This window comes from Notolepis coatsorum (genome assembly GCF_963971535.1).
Source record: "Notolepis coatsorum genome assembly, chromosome: 2".
In the NCBI taxonomy this organism is placed as follows: domain Eukaryota; kingdom Metazoa; phylum Chordata; class Actinopteri; order Aulopiformes; family Paralepididae; genus Notolepis; species Notolepis coatsorum.
Window position 1 is genome coordinate 100,002,162 of NC_140166.1, and position 18,910 is coordinate 100,021,071.

At 44.9% G+C, this 18,910-nt stretch overlaps 1 protein-coding gene across 1 annotated transcript in view; it reads right to left on the reverse strand.

Moving 5' to 3' along the window:
* The window catches only part of cyp27c1 (cytochrome P450, family 27, subfamily C, polypeptide 1), a gene marked incomplete at both ends in the record, with an annotated part of 42,559 nt that overhangs the window by 13,538 nt on the left and 10,111 nt on the right, over window positions 1-18,910 (reverse strand). The window contains 4 exons of the mRNA XM_084308257.1: window positions 4,861-4,939; window positions 5,205-5,371; window positions 17,269-17,432; window positions 18,379-18,588. Of these exons, the coding sequence (XP_084164383.1) occupies window positions 4,861-4,939; window positions 5,205-5,371; window positions 17,269-17,432; window positions 18,379-18,588 (620 nt within the window). The remainder of the gene's footprint in view (window positions 1-4,860; window positions 4,940-5,204; window positions 5,372-17,268; window positions 17,433-18,378; window positions 18,589-18,910) is intronic.

The window sequence follows — 18,910 nt, forward strand, 5'->3', positions numbered from 1 at the left end:
GAAACCTTCCTATTTCAGAAGGCCTTTGGTTGCTAGCTATTTCTTGTGATTTTCTTGTGCTGTGGTTTTAAATTGTCTGTTTATACTGTTTTTAACTATGTTTTATGAAAAAAAATATTTTGTATTTTATATTTTATTTGATTATTATTACTCTTTCTCTGCCAACAACAATTTTATTGTTGTGTTTGTCCGCCAATCGTTGAACGCCAACCACGTATATATACGTTATTTGATCGTTATTTCCATTCATTATCCATCCAGGGAGCCTGGTGTTACCATAGGGAATGAGTCTGAGATCGCAAAAGTCCAATACCGCCGCCTGCTGGGATGCGGCCGGTATTGCACTTCCTTTGAGACTCTGTGTATGGGGCTGTGCGTCGATTATATTGGTCCGGGCGGACTTTTCTAGTAACCTGAACCGAGGGCTTCACCCGATCGCATTGAATAGTTTTCGTGACCCCCGATTCATTATGCTGTGGTGGGTTATGTCATGGGCCAAATGGACATACGATCTACCAGATGGCAATCAAATAATTGGAATATTCTTTTTGGAATCCCACCGGCCATAGGTAAGAGCAATTTAACGTCAATTTCAGCTTGATTGAGCCTTGTTTTCATAGCCATCGCCCTGATCAGCGTATGTTGTTGTACTAACGAATGCCGTTATTGACAATCAATTAATCAGAAACGACCCCCCCCTCCCTTTCATGCATTCATGATGGAACATAATACAGATCATATGCATTTACATTTTTTATTGTAGCGTGTATAGGGACGAAATGCCAATGGATTTAGTATAATACATGTTGCAGGCTATTACTAGCCTCCCAGGAATTACCCTAAACCGCTCTAAAACCATACTTATATTCACCACGGTATAAAACGGGAATGTATGGATGGAAAAATTAAAAAAATTTCACATCTTGAACGATAGATACTCAATGCCAAATGGGCCATAGTATTGCATCCATAGCTAGAATATAGTTATAGCCCTGCAAACAAGGTGACCGACTCCATTGGTTTAATGCGTGGCAGCACATAGCCATATCCCGTTCCCAGCGTGGCAGAGAAAGAGTTACAACAACCATCAAATGCACACAGCACACACACCCACACGCACACATTCACTTAAACAAACAACACACTGCAGCACCCACTCTCCACACTTTAGATCACACAAACACACTTTATATTTATTGATAAAGGATTTGCACTACAACTCGTACACCTACTGTAAATTGTACCTAAATTGCACCTCATCCCATTTCTGCCTTGCACTATATAGTATTGTATATTAGTACACTGCATAGTATTGTATATTATATGGTAACTCAGTTACGTCTATTCTGCATCGAACATTGTACATATGTCTATACTGAACACTGTGACCTCATTTTTTTACTTCTAATTTACATGCTATACTATGTTATTTTATTTCATACTTATCTTGTCTTGCACAGTCTCTGGAGCGTAACAGTAAGAAGCATTTTGTATAAAAGTATTCTGTACTTCTGTATGACAACTATTAAAGAAACTTGAAACTTGAAACTTGAATAATAATTTTTTAACTATGTTTTAACCCTGTAGCACTTTGGGATCCTAGTGAACGAAAAGTGAACTACAAATACAATTTATTATTATTATTATTATTATTATTATTATTATTATTATTATTATTATTATTATTATTATTATTATTATTATTATTATTATTATTATTATTATTATTATTATTATTATTATTATTATTAGTCTACACCCTCCAGACCAACAGTAGGGTGGTCTACACCCTCCAGACCAACAGTAGGGTGGTCTACACCCTCCAGACCAACAGTAGGGTAGTCTACACCCTCCAGACCAACAGTAGGGTGGTCTACACCCTCCAGACCAACAGTAGGGTGGTCTACACCCTCCAGATCAACAGTAGGGTGGTCTACACCCTCCAGACCAACAGTAGGGTGGTCTACACCCTCCAGACCAACAGTAGGGTGGTCTACACCCTTCAGACTGACAGTAGGGTAGTCTACACCCTCCAGACCAACAGTAGGGTAGTCTACACCCTCCAGACCAACAGTAGGGTGGTCTACACCCTCCAGACCAACAGTAGGGTGGTCTACACCCTCCAGACCAACAGTAGGGTGGTCTACACCCTCCAGACCAACAGTAGGGTAGTCTACACCCTTCAGACTGACAGTAGGGTAGTCTACATTTACATTTACATTTAGTCATTTAGCTGACGCTTTTATCCAAAGCGACTTACAAGTTCTGTGTGACAAGACAGCAAGAAGGGTATAACTATCAGCTGAGTAACAATGTTCATCAAAGTGTTGCGTGTTACAGTGTAGGTTAGTTTATTAGGACAAGTGCATGACATTAAGGTTAGTCGGGGTTAGATTTTTTTTTTTTTTTTTTTTTCATTTCAGATAATTGTTGAAGAAGTGAGTCTTTAGTCGACGGCGAAAGATTGGACGGGATTCGGCTGTCCTAACTGGGATGGGTAGTTCATTCCACCATTGTGGGGCAAGGACTGAGAATAGGCGGCTTCTCTTTGATGACCCTCCGGGAGCTTGGATAGGAGTAGATCTGAGGCGGCCAGAAGATGCAGAGCGTAGGGGTCTTGAGGGTGTGTAGTTAGAGACCATTGACCGGAGGTAGGCGGGAGCGGTTCCCTTTGCCGCACGGTATGCTAGGTCGAGGGCCTTGAAGCGGATACGTGCAGCAATGGGGAGCCAGTGCAGGTCCCTAAGAAGTGGGGTGACATGGGCCGACTTCGGTAGGTTTGAGATCAGGCGGGCCGCTGCGTTTTGAATGAGTTGAAGAGGCTTGGTGGCAGTGGCCGGGAGGCCAGCTAGCAGTGCGTTGCAGTAGTCGAGGCGGGAGATGACTGTTGATTGGACGAGGAGTTGGGTGGCTTCTTTTGTCAGGAAGGGGCGTATCCTTCTGACGTTGCTCAGGAGGAATCTGCAGGTTCTGGTTGTCGCTGCGATGTGAGCAGAGAAGTTCAGCTGGTCGTCGAGGACAACACCAAGGTTCTTGGCGGTCGGGGACGCGGTCACAGCTGCATTCTCGACTGTGATGGAGAGGTCGGTCAGGGGGGAGGATTTGGCCGGCAGGTGGAGCAATTCTGTTTTGCTTAGGTTCAGTTTGAGGTGGTTGGTCGTCATCCAGGCGGAGATGTCGGACAGACAGGCCGAGATCCGCTCAGAGACGTGGATATCTGAGGGAGGGAAGGAGAGGAAGAGTTGAGTATCGTCGGCATAACAATGATATGAGAAGCCATGAGACGTGATAATGTTACCCAGTGATTTAGTGTAGAGGGAGAAGAGAAGGGGTCCTAGGACCGAGCCCTGGGGGACACCCGTCCGGAGGGGGCGGGTGGCCGACAGAGTCCCTCTCCATGACACTTGGTAGGAGCGGTCATTGAGGTATGATGTCAGCCATGTCAGCGCAGATCCAGCCACTCCCATTCCTGCGAGGGCCGCGAGGAGGATCTGATGGTTGACTGTGTCGAAGGCTGCAGATAGATCTAGGAGAATCAGGACAGAGGAGAGGCCTTTCGCTTTTGCTAAGTGAAGTGCCTCTGTGACCGCAATGAGGGCCGTTTCTGTGGAGTGGCCAGTCCGGAAGCCAGACTGATTGGGGTCTAGGAGGTCATTCTGTAAGAGATAAGCAGTAAGTTGGTTGGATACAGCACGTTCAAGTGTTTTAGAAAGGAAGGAGAGAAGAGAGACAGGACGATAGTTGGCTATGACGGTGGGGTTCAGGGTTGGTTTTTTTATGAGGGGCGTGACTCTGGCTTGTTTTAGGGAGGTGGGGACCACCCCCGAGTTGAGTGAGGAGTTGATGGTTGCAGTTAGGAATGGGAGGATGTCCGGTGCTATGGTCTGGAGGAGTGGGGAGGGTAGCTGGTCCAGCTGGCATGTAGTCGGACGGTTCGACGTTACCAGTGTCAGGGTCTCGGCTTCTGTAATGGGAGAGAAAGATGACAGAGTGAAGGATGAGGTTCTCGATTCAGCGTTTGGAATGGGTGGGGGTTGGGAGAAGGAGCTGCGGATGTTCTCCACTTTTTCCTCAAAGAATATCGCAAAGTCTTCGGCAGAAAAAGATGAGGGAGGAGGAGGTGGGGGGGGAGTGAGGAGGGAGGACATGGTAGCATGCAGTTTGCGAAGAGTCTACACCCTTCAGACTGACAGTAGGGTGGTCTACACCCTCCAGACCAACAGTAGGGTAGTCTACACCCTCCAGACCAACAGTAGGGTAGTCTACACCCTCCAGACCAACAGTAGGGTGGTCTACACCCTCCAGACCAACAGTAGGGTAGTCTACACCCTTCAGACTGACAGTAGGGTAATCTAATACATACACGACACACTACACACACATACACATACTTCAAAAAGGGACGTGCTAAGACACGTCCCTGAGGACGCAGACCAATCGCAACACAAGTGATGTCATCGGTCACCTGATCCAGCGGCCCAATCATGTTCAACTTCATCGTCCGGTCTAACTTCATAACTCAGCGACAGATACCCCCGGCACCGCCGGTCCAGCCAGAGAATTACATATGTCGTGCAGAATCCTAACACATGTAGCGAGTGGCTCATCAGGGTACATGCTGTGTACATACAGACATGTGAGCACACACGCAGACCACCTCGCACACGTAAATACACACACACACACACACACACACACACACACACACACACACACACACACACACACACACACACACACACACACACACACACACACACACACACACACACACACACACACACACACACACACACACACACACACACACACACACACACACACTTGTGGCTTCTGGGTGTTATGTCACATTGGCCTTACCCCTTTCGGGATGAAGTAACCACCCACAACCAAGTCATCCTGGGTAATCCTTCCGTTGCCAGGGAGAACTGGAAAAAGCCTGAGAGAGAGAGAGAGAGAGAGAGAGAGAGAGAGAGAGAGAGAGAGAGAGAGAGAGAGAGAGAGAGAGAGAGAGAGAGAGAGAGAGAGAGAGAGAGAGAGAGAGAGAGAGCGGACAGTAAATCAAATCCTAAAGATGTTTCTAATGTTACAAGTGACAACAAAACATTTTGAAAAAAAAGAAGGCCAAAACAGGGGGGGGGGGGGGACAGACCAAATGTAAAAACAACAAGAAGTGTTTGGGAGAGTTGAGCTGTGATCTGTACCTGAGCGTCTCCTTGACCAGGCCTCTGATGAGGGGCAGCTGAGGGATATCGTCCACCGTGGGGACCGTCTCGTCTCCCAGCATCCTCACCACCTCCTCGTAGATCTGATGCTGGACCTCCGGGTGACGTGCCAGCAGGTAGCTGGCCCACGTCAGAGTGAACGAGGTCTAGGAGAGATCACATAGTGTGGGGAAGAAAGAGATTCTGTTATGGTAGGGTATGAAGGTTCATTACATCTTATCACAGATAATGCTATGGCGATAAACCAATATGCTACATGTATCGCTAGCCGCCTGTGAAAAGAAATCTATGCGTGTATTGGATCAGAAAGGTGCTACGTGAAGCGGTGATAAATATATACAGGTATATACAGCTGGACCGCTGGGGGGAACACTTCCAGAAACTGCTAAATAGACCTCCCCCAGAAATAACACCAGAGATCAGCAGTGTACCATCAGAAACCTTGAAGGTCAACTGTGGGAGGATATCTAAGGATAAAATAACCAGAGCCATCAAAAAGATGAAGGCTGGAAAAGCACCAGGAGTTGACAACATCCACCCTGATATTCTGAAAGCTGATCCCAAAGCGACCACAGAGGTTCTATACCACCTCCTCAACAAGATCTGGGATACAGAGGTAATCCCAATAGAATGGAAAACGGGCTTAATGGTCACCATTCCAAAAAGAGGAAACCTCAGTGAATGCAACAACTGGAGAGCCATAATGCTCCCTAGCAAGGTTCTTTGTAGGATTATCTTAGATAGGATACAAGCAGCTTAGACGGTCAGTTGAGGAAAGAACAAGCAGGTTTTAGGAAGGATAAGTCATACACAGACCATATTGCTACTTTAAGAATTATCATCGAGCAGTGTGTTGAGTGGAAAAACTCCCTGTACATGAATTTTGTAGACTTAGAAAAAGCCTTTGACAGCCTAGATAGGGAAGTGCTTTGGAAACTCCTAGGTCACTATGGCCTACCCTCTAAGATCATCAACCTAATAAAGAACATGTACCAGGAATTCAATGGCTGTCAGACACCCTTGCCATCACAACAGGGTTGTCTTCTTTCTCCTTTGATTTTCCTCATTGCCATTGACTGGATCATGAGAAGAACAACTGAAAATCAACGGACAGGAATCCAGGGGGACACTGTACAAGCAAAACTGTACATTGGAATATTGACAAAACCATACTTGGTCATTTACTGTACATTGGAGGGGGTTGTGTTAGGACATTTACAGGGGCCAGTTTCGAATTGCAGTCTCCCGTAGGTGTCCTTTGAGAGTGTTTTTGAAAGTGGGTAGTGATTCACATTCCTTTACAGCTTTGGGTAGGGCGTTCCACATTGATGTGGCATAATTGCAAAACGTGTTTAGTCCCTTGTTTGAGCCGAATCTGGGTTTAACATGATTTGTGGAGCTCCCTCTGGTGTTGTGATCGTGGTATTCACAGACCTTTGGGAAGTATTTTGACATGTACATGGGTACCTTGGTCATGTAGTGTATCTTGTAGACCAGGCCCATTGCAAGTTGATGTACTCTGTCGTCTACTCTAAGCCATCCTAGGTTGTCAAAGTGGGCAGGGGTGAGGTGGGTTCTAGGAGTAAGGTCAAGCAGTAGTCTGACCAGTTTGTTTTGAGATGTTTGTAATTTTGTTTTTAGCGCCTTTGAGGTGCTTTGGTACCATGAGGTGCAAGCATAGTCGTAGTACCCTTGAATGAGTGCTCCTGCCAGAGTCTTCAGGGTATTCTTGTTTACCAGTGAGGAGATCCGGTACAAGAATCGAGTTCATGGGTTGACTTTTTTTTATTACATTGGATGCCATTTTGTCACAGGAAAGATTTGCCTCTAGGATGGAACCCAGGTAGGTAATTTCTTCTTTCCTTGTGACAATATTGTCACCCACTGTAACTGAGAATTGATTGATTGATTGATTGAAAACTTTATTAACAGATTGCAGAATGGGTACAATACAGTACAGCTCAATACACACAATTGTTAAGGGGATGCAGACCAGAGAAAGACTTTCGTCTTGTTTACATCAGGGTCCCCCATTTTCAATTCATCAGGACATATATGACATACATGACATACAGATAGTCAGTACTGCTACATCTATACATTTATGACATACCAGATTTGCAAATACAGTACTGTTTGTGATACAGAAGGAGTCAAGAAAAGGGAGTATATACATTTGACGTAGAAACTGTACATTGGAGGAGGTTGGGTGGGGGGGGTTGGGTACGTTGGGATATTGACAACCATACTGGGTAATTTACATTGGAGGTGGTTGGGGGGGGGGGGCACACTGTATAAACAAGCAAAACTGTACATTGAGGGGGGGGGGGGGGGGGAGACACTGTACAAACAAACAAAATTGTACATTGGACTATTGACAAAACCATACTAGGTAAATGACTGTACATTGGAGGGGGTTGGGTTAGGATATTTACAGGGGCCAGTGTTGAATTGCAGTCTCCCGTAGGTGTCCCTTGAGAGAGGTTTTGAAAGTGGGTAGTGATCCATCGGAAGCCGTCGGTCTTGCTGAGTTTGTTATTTGAACCGAAGAGAATGGACTCTGTTTTGCCCATGTGTAATGATGGTTTGTTATCAGCGAGCCATATGCAGATTTTGCCTAGTTCTGAGCTGAGGGTTTTTTCAATCTGTAACTTGTTCTTGTCAGAGACCAGCAGGGCTGAGTCGTCCGCAAACAGGAACAAGTTGCAGTCACAAGCTGACGACATGTCATTTGCATAAATTAGGAACAGTAGCGGTACTAGTATGCTTCCTTGTGGAAAACCACAGCTCACTGTGAGGGGGGGGATAGGGTACCGTTTACCTCCACCATCTGTTCTCTCCCCTCCAGGTAGGATTGCATCCAGCTCACTGATAGACTATCAAAACCAATTGCTTTTAGCTTGTCAATCAGAATAGTGTGATTGACAGTGTCGAAGGCCTTTTGTAAGGCCAGCATGACCATGCCGCAGTATTTGCCCGCGTCCATTTTTTTCCGCAAGGTATTTTTCGACCTGTTCGTATACATTTTTGTCCATGACTTTCGAGATGGAGGTAAGGATAGAAACAGGGCGGTAGTTGCCTGGGTCTAATTTACTGCCTTTTTTGTGTTTGTCAACAAATGTCTGTGCTACATCCTCAAGCTGTGGTGGTCCATCAAAACCACAAATGAAGAGCTGTGGAGGATAACCAACCAGGACAGCATAGCTACCACCATCAAAAGGAGAAAGTGGAACTGGATAGGGCATACCCTTAGGAAGGACTCCAACAACATCACTAGACAGGCCTTGGACTACAACCCGCAGGGGAAGAGGAAAGCCGGTAGGCCGAGAAACAACTGGAGCCATTCCACACTCCAAGACCTAAAGAACATCGGAGTGAGCTGGCTAGAAGCAAAGGCCCTGGCCCAGAAGAGAGTGAGATGGAGAGCTCTGGTGGACGCCCTATTCTCCACTTGCACAACATGAAGTAGGCATTTCCGGTAGGTCTTCCGGGCTGTGTAGGCGTCTTCCGGTCCCATCACAATACATCGTCTTCAGCAACTTTTCTCCCGTTATTTAAACAACTTTATCGTCACAGAGAGGTAATGAAACGTTTGTATTATTATATTATAGAATGCAACAATCTATTTAATAAGCAAACGTTTGTCAGCAGGGTTTTTGGGCTGTATTTCATGTAAAAACGTTTACTGTTAGTTAGCCAAATTAGCATTTTAGCTAATTTAATGAGAAATGATCAATGAATTGCTGTTGTCACCATCGCGTTTGTTAGACCCCCATATGGACTTGTTTGATAATCAGAAGACATTTTATCATGTTATGCCGATCTGGGAAGCGTTATTATGCTGCATGCATGTCTTTTATCCTGTTGTTTACCTGGATGTAATGCTATGTAATGCTATCTGCAGGCTGTATTATACACCAACCTCACCAAGTCAAATGTACTTCTATGTGCAAGACATTGTATCTAAAATAATGCAGCATTCTTTATGTGTGATTCTCAAAATAGACTGATTCTTTATGAAAATCTAATCTTTTCACATCTCGTTTTTGCATACAGGGACCTGCTGTGAGTAGCATATACTGTATATATATGCTGTAAATATAAATATATACATACGGAATATACGGTATATACAGCACTATTGTACATCATGCTATCATACAGAGTTATATAGGTAGATCAGATTACAGTGTAGGGCAGCTGTAGACTGTGAAAGCAGTAGGCAGGTATAAATTGAGTATAGGCAACATTATATAATATTAAATTTCTATCAGAGAGCTTAAGAAAGTAAGTGTGCTGGATCTTCTCTCCTTGCGGTAAATTAAAAAGTATTTTGAAAGGGCTTTAGACTCTGAGGAGTATGAGCTGACAATAGGAGCATGTATGAGGTTGCATAAGAGGAGGTGTGTGTGTGTGTGTGTGTGTGTGTGTGTGTGTGTGTGTGTGTGTGTGTGTGTGTGTGTGTGTGTGTGTGTGTGTGTGTGTGTGTGTGTGTGTGTGTGTGTGTGTGTGTGTGTGTGTGTGTGTGTGTGTGTGTGTGTGTGTGTGTGTGTGTGTGTGTGTGTGTGTGTGTGTGTGTGTGTGTGTGTGTGTGTGTGTGTGATTGATTGATTGATTGAACATTTTATTAACAGATTGCAGAATGGGTACAATACAGTACAGCTCAATACACACAATTGTTAAGGGGATGCAGACCAGAGAAAGACTTTCATCGTGTTTACATCAGGGTCCCCCATTTTCAATTCATCATAACATATGACATACATGACATACAGATAGATAGTACTGTTACATCTAGACATTTATGACATACCAGATCTAGAAATATACAGTACTGTTTATGAGTACAAAAAGAGTCTAAAAAGAGAGTATATACATTTGAGGGGGGGAAAACTGTACATTGGAGGAGTCTAAAAATAGAGTGTGTACATTTGAGGGGGAAGAAACTGTACATTGGAGGGGGTTGGGTTTGGACATTTACAGGGGCCAGTTTCTAATTGCAGTCTCCCGTATGTGGCATAATTGCTAAACGTGTTTAGTCCCTTGTTTGAGCCGAATCTGGGTTTAACATGATTTGTGGAGCTCCCTCTGGTGTTGTGGGCGTGGTATTCACTGACCTTTGGGAAGTATTTTGACATGTACATGGGTACCTGAGTGGTGTAGTGTATCTTGTAGACCAGGCCCATTGCAAGTTGCTGTACTCTGTCGTCTACTCTAAGCCATCTATAGGTTGTCAAAGTTGGCAGGGGTGAGGTGGGTTCTAGGAGTAAGGTCAAGCAGTAGTCTGACCAGTTTGTTTTGTAATCTTGTTTTTAGCGCCTTTGAAGTGCTTTTGTACCATGAGGTGCAAGCATAGTCGTAGTACCCTTGAATGAGTGCTCCTGCCAGAGTCTTCAGGGTAATCTTGTTTACCAGAGAGGAGATCTGGTACAAGAATTTAGTTCGTTGGTTAACTTTTTTGATTACATTGGATGCCATTTTGTCACAGGAAAGATTTGCCTCTAGGATGGAACCCAGGTATGTAATTTCATCTTTCCTTGTGACAATATTGTCACCCACTGTAACTGAGAAGCCGTCGGTCTTGCTGAGTTTGTTATTTGAACGACGGAAGAGAATGTGTGTGCGCGCGCGCGCGTGTGTGTGTGTGTGTGTGTGTGTGTGTGTGTGTGTGTGTGTGTGTATAACAGGTTTGGTAAAATCCAACATAGCAGCTGCACTCTCAGTCCCAAATCCCTGTCTTACGTCAATCACATCCGCCTCGGTCTCCCGCTCTTAAATGACTGTAAATTCCATACTGGAGTCCAGCTGCACCCCTCCCAGTGGTAGTAGTATATTAGTATCTGCCCTATATCCCTTTGGTGCCAGTTCTATTGAAGCCTGTATTAAAATTCTAAGTATACCAGCTATCTGAGGGAACGTACATCAACCAATATATCAAACATTAGCTAGTTTATATAATAGTAACCTGTTTAAATGACGGCTGATCCCATTCAACTCAATGTCGGATGAACAGAACGTTTCCACACTTGGCACCGATGTGCGTTCACACGCTACACAAGTACGACCCTTCCTTCTTTTATAGTTTCCCTGATAAACACAAGGAAACGTTTTTACCAGAGGAAGCTCACATCAGCCGACCTCTTTCTCCACACCTCCAGCCTACTGACTCCCAATATGTGTCACATGTGTGACCTTTGACCCTCTCCACAACGTCCTCCATATCTTTCTTTGTCCCTGTCCACGGTCGCCCCTTCCCACTCGTCCATCCCGTCCTCTCGGGAGAACTCCCTTGATATTTCTTGTTTCCTCCTTCCTGTATTCAGACCCCCCCGCGTTATTTTTAAACCTAGCCGCATTTTGCGGAGACGCTCTCTGATTGGCCAACGCCTGTTTCTACACTGGTTAAGCTTAGGCACTCTTTCGAAGTTGGTTAAGGTTAGAGTTTGCCTTAGAGCAGGGCGATAGAACACCAGCCCTGATTCCAAACTCTAACCTTAACCAAGCTTAACCAGTGATAAAATAGGCGTTAGGTAGTTTGCTGCTTAGACCCGGAAATGGGCAAAGACACAGCTCGTCACGCGATTGGGCAAACATGTCAGTGGCCAATCAGAGAGCGTCAGTCAGTGGCCAATCAGAGAGCGTCTCCACAAAATGCGGCTAGGTTTCAAAATAACCCCCCCCCCCCCACAATGACTCACTCGGCACATCGGTCATAATTGTGTAATGATAGCGATCGTCTCTCTCTCTCTCTCTCTCTCTCTCTCTCTCTCTCTCTCTCTCTCTCTCTCTCTCTCTCTCTCTCTCTCTATCTCTATCTCCTCCAGTCAGTCAAATTCAGCCAACACCGCGTGGGCGATGTGGAGTCAGAACACAAGGCCTCACTATCCTACATTCATCCCACGACCATTCAGACTGTACCGTCCTTCCTGCTTCCATTCATTCTCTCTCTCTCTCTCTCTCTCTCTCTCTCTCTCTCTCTCTCTCTCTCTCTCTCTCTCTCTCTCTCTCTCTCTCTCTCTCTCTCTCTCTCTCTCTCTCTCTCTCTTTCCATTCAACCTCTTTACTTATCTACCCAACTCTGTTAATGTGATCTATCAGGACACTCCTGCACTCTCCTGAATGGAGCCCACAGTTCAGTCTAAGGTCAGTGTCTCCCAGAGGATTGACTAAAAAGGATGAAAAGGGGACAGTCTACACCTCCCTCACCCCCCCCCCTGTTCAGTCCCCTTCACTCCTGTCTCTTCCATCTCTCTCTCAGCCTCAGCCCCTCTCTCCCTCCATCCCTCCCTCCCTCCCTTTCTCTCTCATTCCCAAGTCTCTCTCTCTCTGTCTCTGTGGTCGTGCCTCCTCTCCCCACCCGTCCCTCTCCACTCCTTCTTAATCTAACCCAGCTGGCAACACCTCAGACAAAACCAGAGAGGAATCATATGACAGACTCATCCAAACACAGCTGCAACCCCCCCCTTCCCCTCCCCTCCCCTCCCCTCACCATTATCATGCCCCCCCCCCCATCTCAGGTTTTACATGTCCCACACGTTGTACCTCAGTCTCTATGCGGCTTAACTATGAATTATCACAACGCTCTAACTCACCATCTTTAGATAATAAAGTACTCAGCCTCTACTGTCTTTAACAATGAATGAACACAACACTCTAATTCACCATCTTTAGATAATAAAGTACTCAACCTTTACTGTCTTTAACTTGAATGAACACAACACTCTAATTCACCATCTTTAGATAATAAAGTACTCAACCTCTACTGTCTTTAACTTGAATGAACACAACACTCTAACTTACCATCTTTAGATAATAAAGTACTCAACTGACTTGTTGTGTTCATTCATAGTAAAAGACAGTAGAGGTTGAATACTTGCGTACACTCCAAGTCATGTAGATTTACTTCACAACGGCAAATACATGCACTGTCCCAGAAATGTAACAACTAATTTATATGGTTCTTCAGTGCAAAGGGATCAATTAGATGTCAAGCACCACTGAGATGTCAAGCACCACTGAGATGTCAAGCACCATTAAGATGTCAAGCACCATTAAGATGTCAAGCACCATTAAGATGTCAAGCACCATTGAGATGTCAAGCACCACTGAGATGTCAAGCACCATTGAGATATCAAGCACCACTGAGATGTCAAGCACCGCTGAGATGTCAAGCACCATTAAGATGTCAAGCACCACTGCTGTTACTACCCTGAAGGAGGTCTGCTTTGCTAAACAACAAGCATGTTCTACAGATTCAAGGAAGTTGTGTAGAATTGTTGAAAAGTTGTATAATATATGTATAATATAATAGATACCATATAGTATATACATATATTTATATTTACTATATATATTTAATTATCCACATCTGTTGTTATATATTTATTCTTACCGTATATCTGTCACATCTGTCTTATCTGTAGATACTAGGGGTGTAACGGTACACAAAAACCACGGTACGGTACGTATCTCGGTTTTTAAGTCACGGTTCGGTACGGGTTTTCGGTACAGTGGGGGAAAGTTTGTCTTTCCATGTTCCACTCAGGGGTGATGTAGTGTGCAGTAACTAATTGTACTTGTAGGGCTGTCAACGAATATTCTATATTGAATTAATAATCAACTTGTAAAAAAAATAAAAATAATAATGATTATTATTATATTCGATTGTGAAAAAAACAGCCCCCGGTGAGCGGTCGTTAGTGGTTAACATACCGTTGTATTCGTTCGGTACACTACACAGCCGTTCGGTACGGTACGGTACACACTGAAACGGTTCGGTTTGGTACGGATATGTGTACCTTTACACCCCTAGTAGATACTATATCTATATCTATAAATATCCCTTACCTACTCTTACTAGTTATGCTGCTGGCCAGTATGACTTACTACTATAGTGTCTTTATACCTGTATCACTGACTGTACATATTAATACTACAACTCTGTACATGTGATTAGCACTATTACTCAGTAGTACTAATTTATATATCTTATATCCAATTTAATCACTTGTACATTGTATATTGCTATTGCACTTTACTGTTACATTTGCACTCTGGTTGGATGCCAAACTTCCTTTCGTTGTACTGTACTTGTGCTGTATCATGACAATACATTTAAATCTAATCAAATCTGGGGCGCTCCAGTAGCACACCACGTAGTGCGCTGAGTCGCGAAGCGGTCGCCCCGGGTTCGATTCCCCGACCCGGTGGCCATGTGCTGCATGTATTCCCCTCTTCTCCTCCCGTTTCACCCTCTCTCCTCTATCGGTCCTGCGTGGCCGCTGTCGGTCCTGCATGGCCAAAAGGTCCTGCGTTGACCAAAAAGGCTGAAAATGCTATAAATAAAATCTTAAAAAAATAAAAATATAATCTAATCTAAAAAGCTACGGAATATGGCCTCTTCCCTTTCACTGCCACACTACCAAATGGTTAACCCTTTCACTGCAACAATACAGAAGGTTAACCCTTTCACAACCACACTACAGAAGGTTTTTACTTTCACTACCACACTACAGCCGGTTAAACGTCTGTAGTGTGGTAGTGAAAGGTTAAGGAGAGGAGGTTCTAAGACTTGGTGCTTGTTGAGATGTCTAGTTTTGTCCGTTCAGCAGCCTCTCTACCCCGTCGCCTCACCTCTCTGCAGCCCCTGCTATAACTCTGACTGTGGCTAACGTGTCCTGACAGCCCCTGTGCGTCTGGAGTGAAAGCAGGGCGCCCTGAGGTCAGGTAATGACTAAAGCCGACCCCCTGCTGGGATGTGGCCGTTGCAACAAGTTCAACAAAAACACACACACACACACGCACACCCCGACACCACACACACACACGCACACCCCAACACCACACACACACCCGACACCACACACACACCCCGACACCACACACACACCCCGACACCACACACACACACACACACGCACCCCCCCGACATCACACACACACCCCGACACCACACACACCCTTTCATCCTCCAGTCACATCACCAGGCACAACACACCCACAGACACTGATCATTTTCATCAATCCGACAGCACCCAAAACAGCTGTGCATTTACACAGACACAGACACACACACAGACACACACACACACACACACACACACACACACACACACACACACACACGCACACACACACACACGCACACACACGCACACACACACACACACACACACACACGTATATATATACACACACACATACACACACACACACACACTCAAATATATATACATACTGTACATAATATATATATAATATATACTGTACATGCCCACATATATATACACACACACACACACACACACACACAAACTCAAATATATATATATAAACATACTGTACATAATATATAAATAATACTGTACATGCACACATACACACTCAAATATATATACACACACATGCACATATACTGAACTCCTAACCTAAACTGTATTTGATTAGCCATGTTTTAACAATAAATGTGTATCAACCATGAAGATTTGACCATGCGCATAATTAACCTCTCCGATAGATGCACACATTATGCACCCACACACACTTACAATACACACACATAGTCCCACACGCACATTTATACAGTATACTGTATATACGCAAACACACATGCACAAATGTGTGCACACACATGCACCCACACACACACATAGTCCCACACACACACATAAACACTAGGGCTGCACGATTTTGGGAAATAATCGAATTGCGATTTTTCTGACAGATATTGCGATTGCGATTAAATTTGTGCTTGTAAAAAAAAATTAACAGCCCCACAGAGGTTTATTGTAAAATGCGGCTTGCATCTGGCCTACGCGGTGGGTCTTTTCAGGACACCGAGCCTGAAAATGTTTCTTTTTACCTGGGAATCGATACCGGTACCCAACGGTACCTTTTTTTCTGTACTTTACTCTCCCTCTCTGAAGTCTAAACTTCACAACACACAATCTAAAACCCATTACCTCCCTCCCCCAAACCGATCTTGTATCTCAATGGGACTTCCTGGTTAAATAAATCAAAAATCCAAAAAGAAATTGCGATTTTTTTTATAATTTTTTTATTTGATAATTGCATCATTCCAAATCGTGATTTCGATTTAAAATCTATTAATCGTGCAGCCCTAATAAACACACACACACACACACACACACACACACACACACACACACACACACACACACACACACACACACACACACACACACACACACACACACCCCTACACAGATGCCTGGCAAAGCAGAAGACAAAGCCCTCCTGTGCAGATCTCACAGATGGGGAGAAATAATAAGAAAGTGTATCTGAGAACAACGTAGTGGAGCCCACTGTCACCCCTGGTTCACTGACCTGACCTGACGCTGGATCAGACACACAGCCAGCCATGTGGCGCCAGGAGCCAAGGCCTTGAAATACAACACTCTCTCTCTCTCACTCACACACACACACACACACACACACACACACACACACACACACACACACACACACACACACACACACACACACACACACACACACACACACACACACACACACATACACACACACAGACACACACACAGACACACACACACACGCACCTCCCACACACCCCTCATACAGTACACCTCCACCTAATCCTCCATTGTATATATTCTCTCCATTAAACCCTACCTCACCCACACAGAAACAGTGACACTCCGCCCTGCAGGGACGCATACACACACACACACACACACACACACACACACACACACACATGCAGAAACGCACACACCTACACACATGCAGAAAAACACACACACAAATGCAGACACACATATTCTCTCTCTCTCACACACACACACACTACATACACTTACTGTACACACACACACACACAGACGTGCAGACACACATACATAGACACACACACACACACACACACTACATACACCTATTGTACACACACACACAGACACACACACACACACACACACACACACACACACACACACACACACACACACACACACACACACACACACACACACACACACACACACACACACACACACAAACACACCGTGTCGACCCCGGCCAGCAGCATCTCCGTCATGTTGGCGTAAATCTCCTCCAGGTTCATCTCCATGGTAACCAGCATGTGTGTGAGCAGCCCCCCCTTCACCTCCTCTCCCCGCTCCAGCTGTGTCTGGATCTCACCCAGCCTCTTATCAACGTGGATCTGGCCTGGGACCAGAGAGAGAGAGAGAGAGAGAGAGAGAGAGAGAGAGAGAGAGAGTGGAGTGGAGTGGAGTGGAGATGAGGGATGGGAGAAGGGGAGAGGAGAGGGGAGACCGTTATGTAACAGGAGGATCTCGACCTCCCCTGCGGTCTATGACACCGGCGCTGCGGGGGAATTCTAATAAATTCTATTTTCTCCTCCCTTGTATCTCAGCTATCTATCAACAGCTATTCTAGTAAGTGGGGCCAACTCATTGAATTAGGGGTCAATCTAGGTTTCTAGGAACAGCGCTTGTTTCTGGGAGTACTGTACTTATTCTTCCGGGCCCCTTCAGATCCAGGCTCTCATGACAGCTTGAAAGCTTTGCTAAGCCTTGGGGCGGGTTGACCACTTCTCCAATGACATCCTGATCCTAGCAGACGTGTGTTTAAAGGAACACGCCAACATTTGGGGACATTTGCTTACCGTCTTCTCCAGAGAGAGAGAGACAAGAAGATCGACACCAGTTTCCTTTCTGTGCGTTCAGTAGAAAGCTATCTGGCTGCATGCTAGCCTAGCTTAGCACAATGAATGTAAGCGGACAGTGACGGGTAGCCTTCGGGAGAGGTGTTAGTTGGACAATGCCAATGTTAAGAATGAAGAATTATTGGTAATGTGGATATTCTCCATCATATAATTTAGGAGTAGGAGTAGGGCATGATAAGCTTAGGCTTCTTCCTACTCCTTTTCGAACAGTGATTATATATTTGACGTTGTTTGTCTTTTTTATTCTTTGTTTTTTTTAAATCATGTTCCAAATAAAGATTCATTCATTCATTCATTCATTCATTCATTCATTCATTCATTCATTCATTCATTCATTCATTCATTCATTCATTCATTCATTCATTCATTCATAGTTACGCCTTTCAACCAGAGACTCGGTATATAAAAAGTACTAAAATCACTCACTGAATCTGAAGAGGCCATCCCACGAGTTGCAGAACTCCTCCCAGGGTCTGGGGATGACGGGCCGCAGCCACTTGGGAATGGCCCCGGCGTACATGGTGGTTTTGAAAGAGTTGAACATGAGGTGCAGTGCAGCGATGTAGTCCTGCGTCTCCTGGGGGATGTCGTTCTCCAAGCAGCCCAGCCGGCACTCATACAGAATGGCTGCCACTCCTGCAGAGAGAGAGAACAGCGGGGGTGAAGTTGGAGGGATAGAGACATTCGGGAGCAACGTCCTCCTGGAAATAAAGATACAACACTAATATGAATGTTCTCCCTGATCTTCACCGAGAGCCATTGTTAGTGTAGTTAGTGTAGGAACATGCCAACATTTTGGGAAATTAGCTTACCGTCTTCTCCAGAGTGAGACAAGAAGATAGATACCACTTTCCTCTCTGTGCGTTCAGTAGAAAGCTATCTGGCTGCATGTTAGCCTAGCTTAGCACAATGAATAGAAGCGGACATGACCGGTTAGACTTCGGGAGAGGTTGTTAGT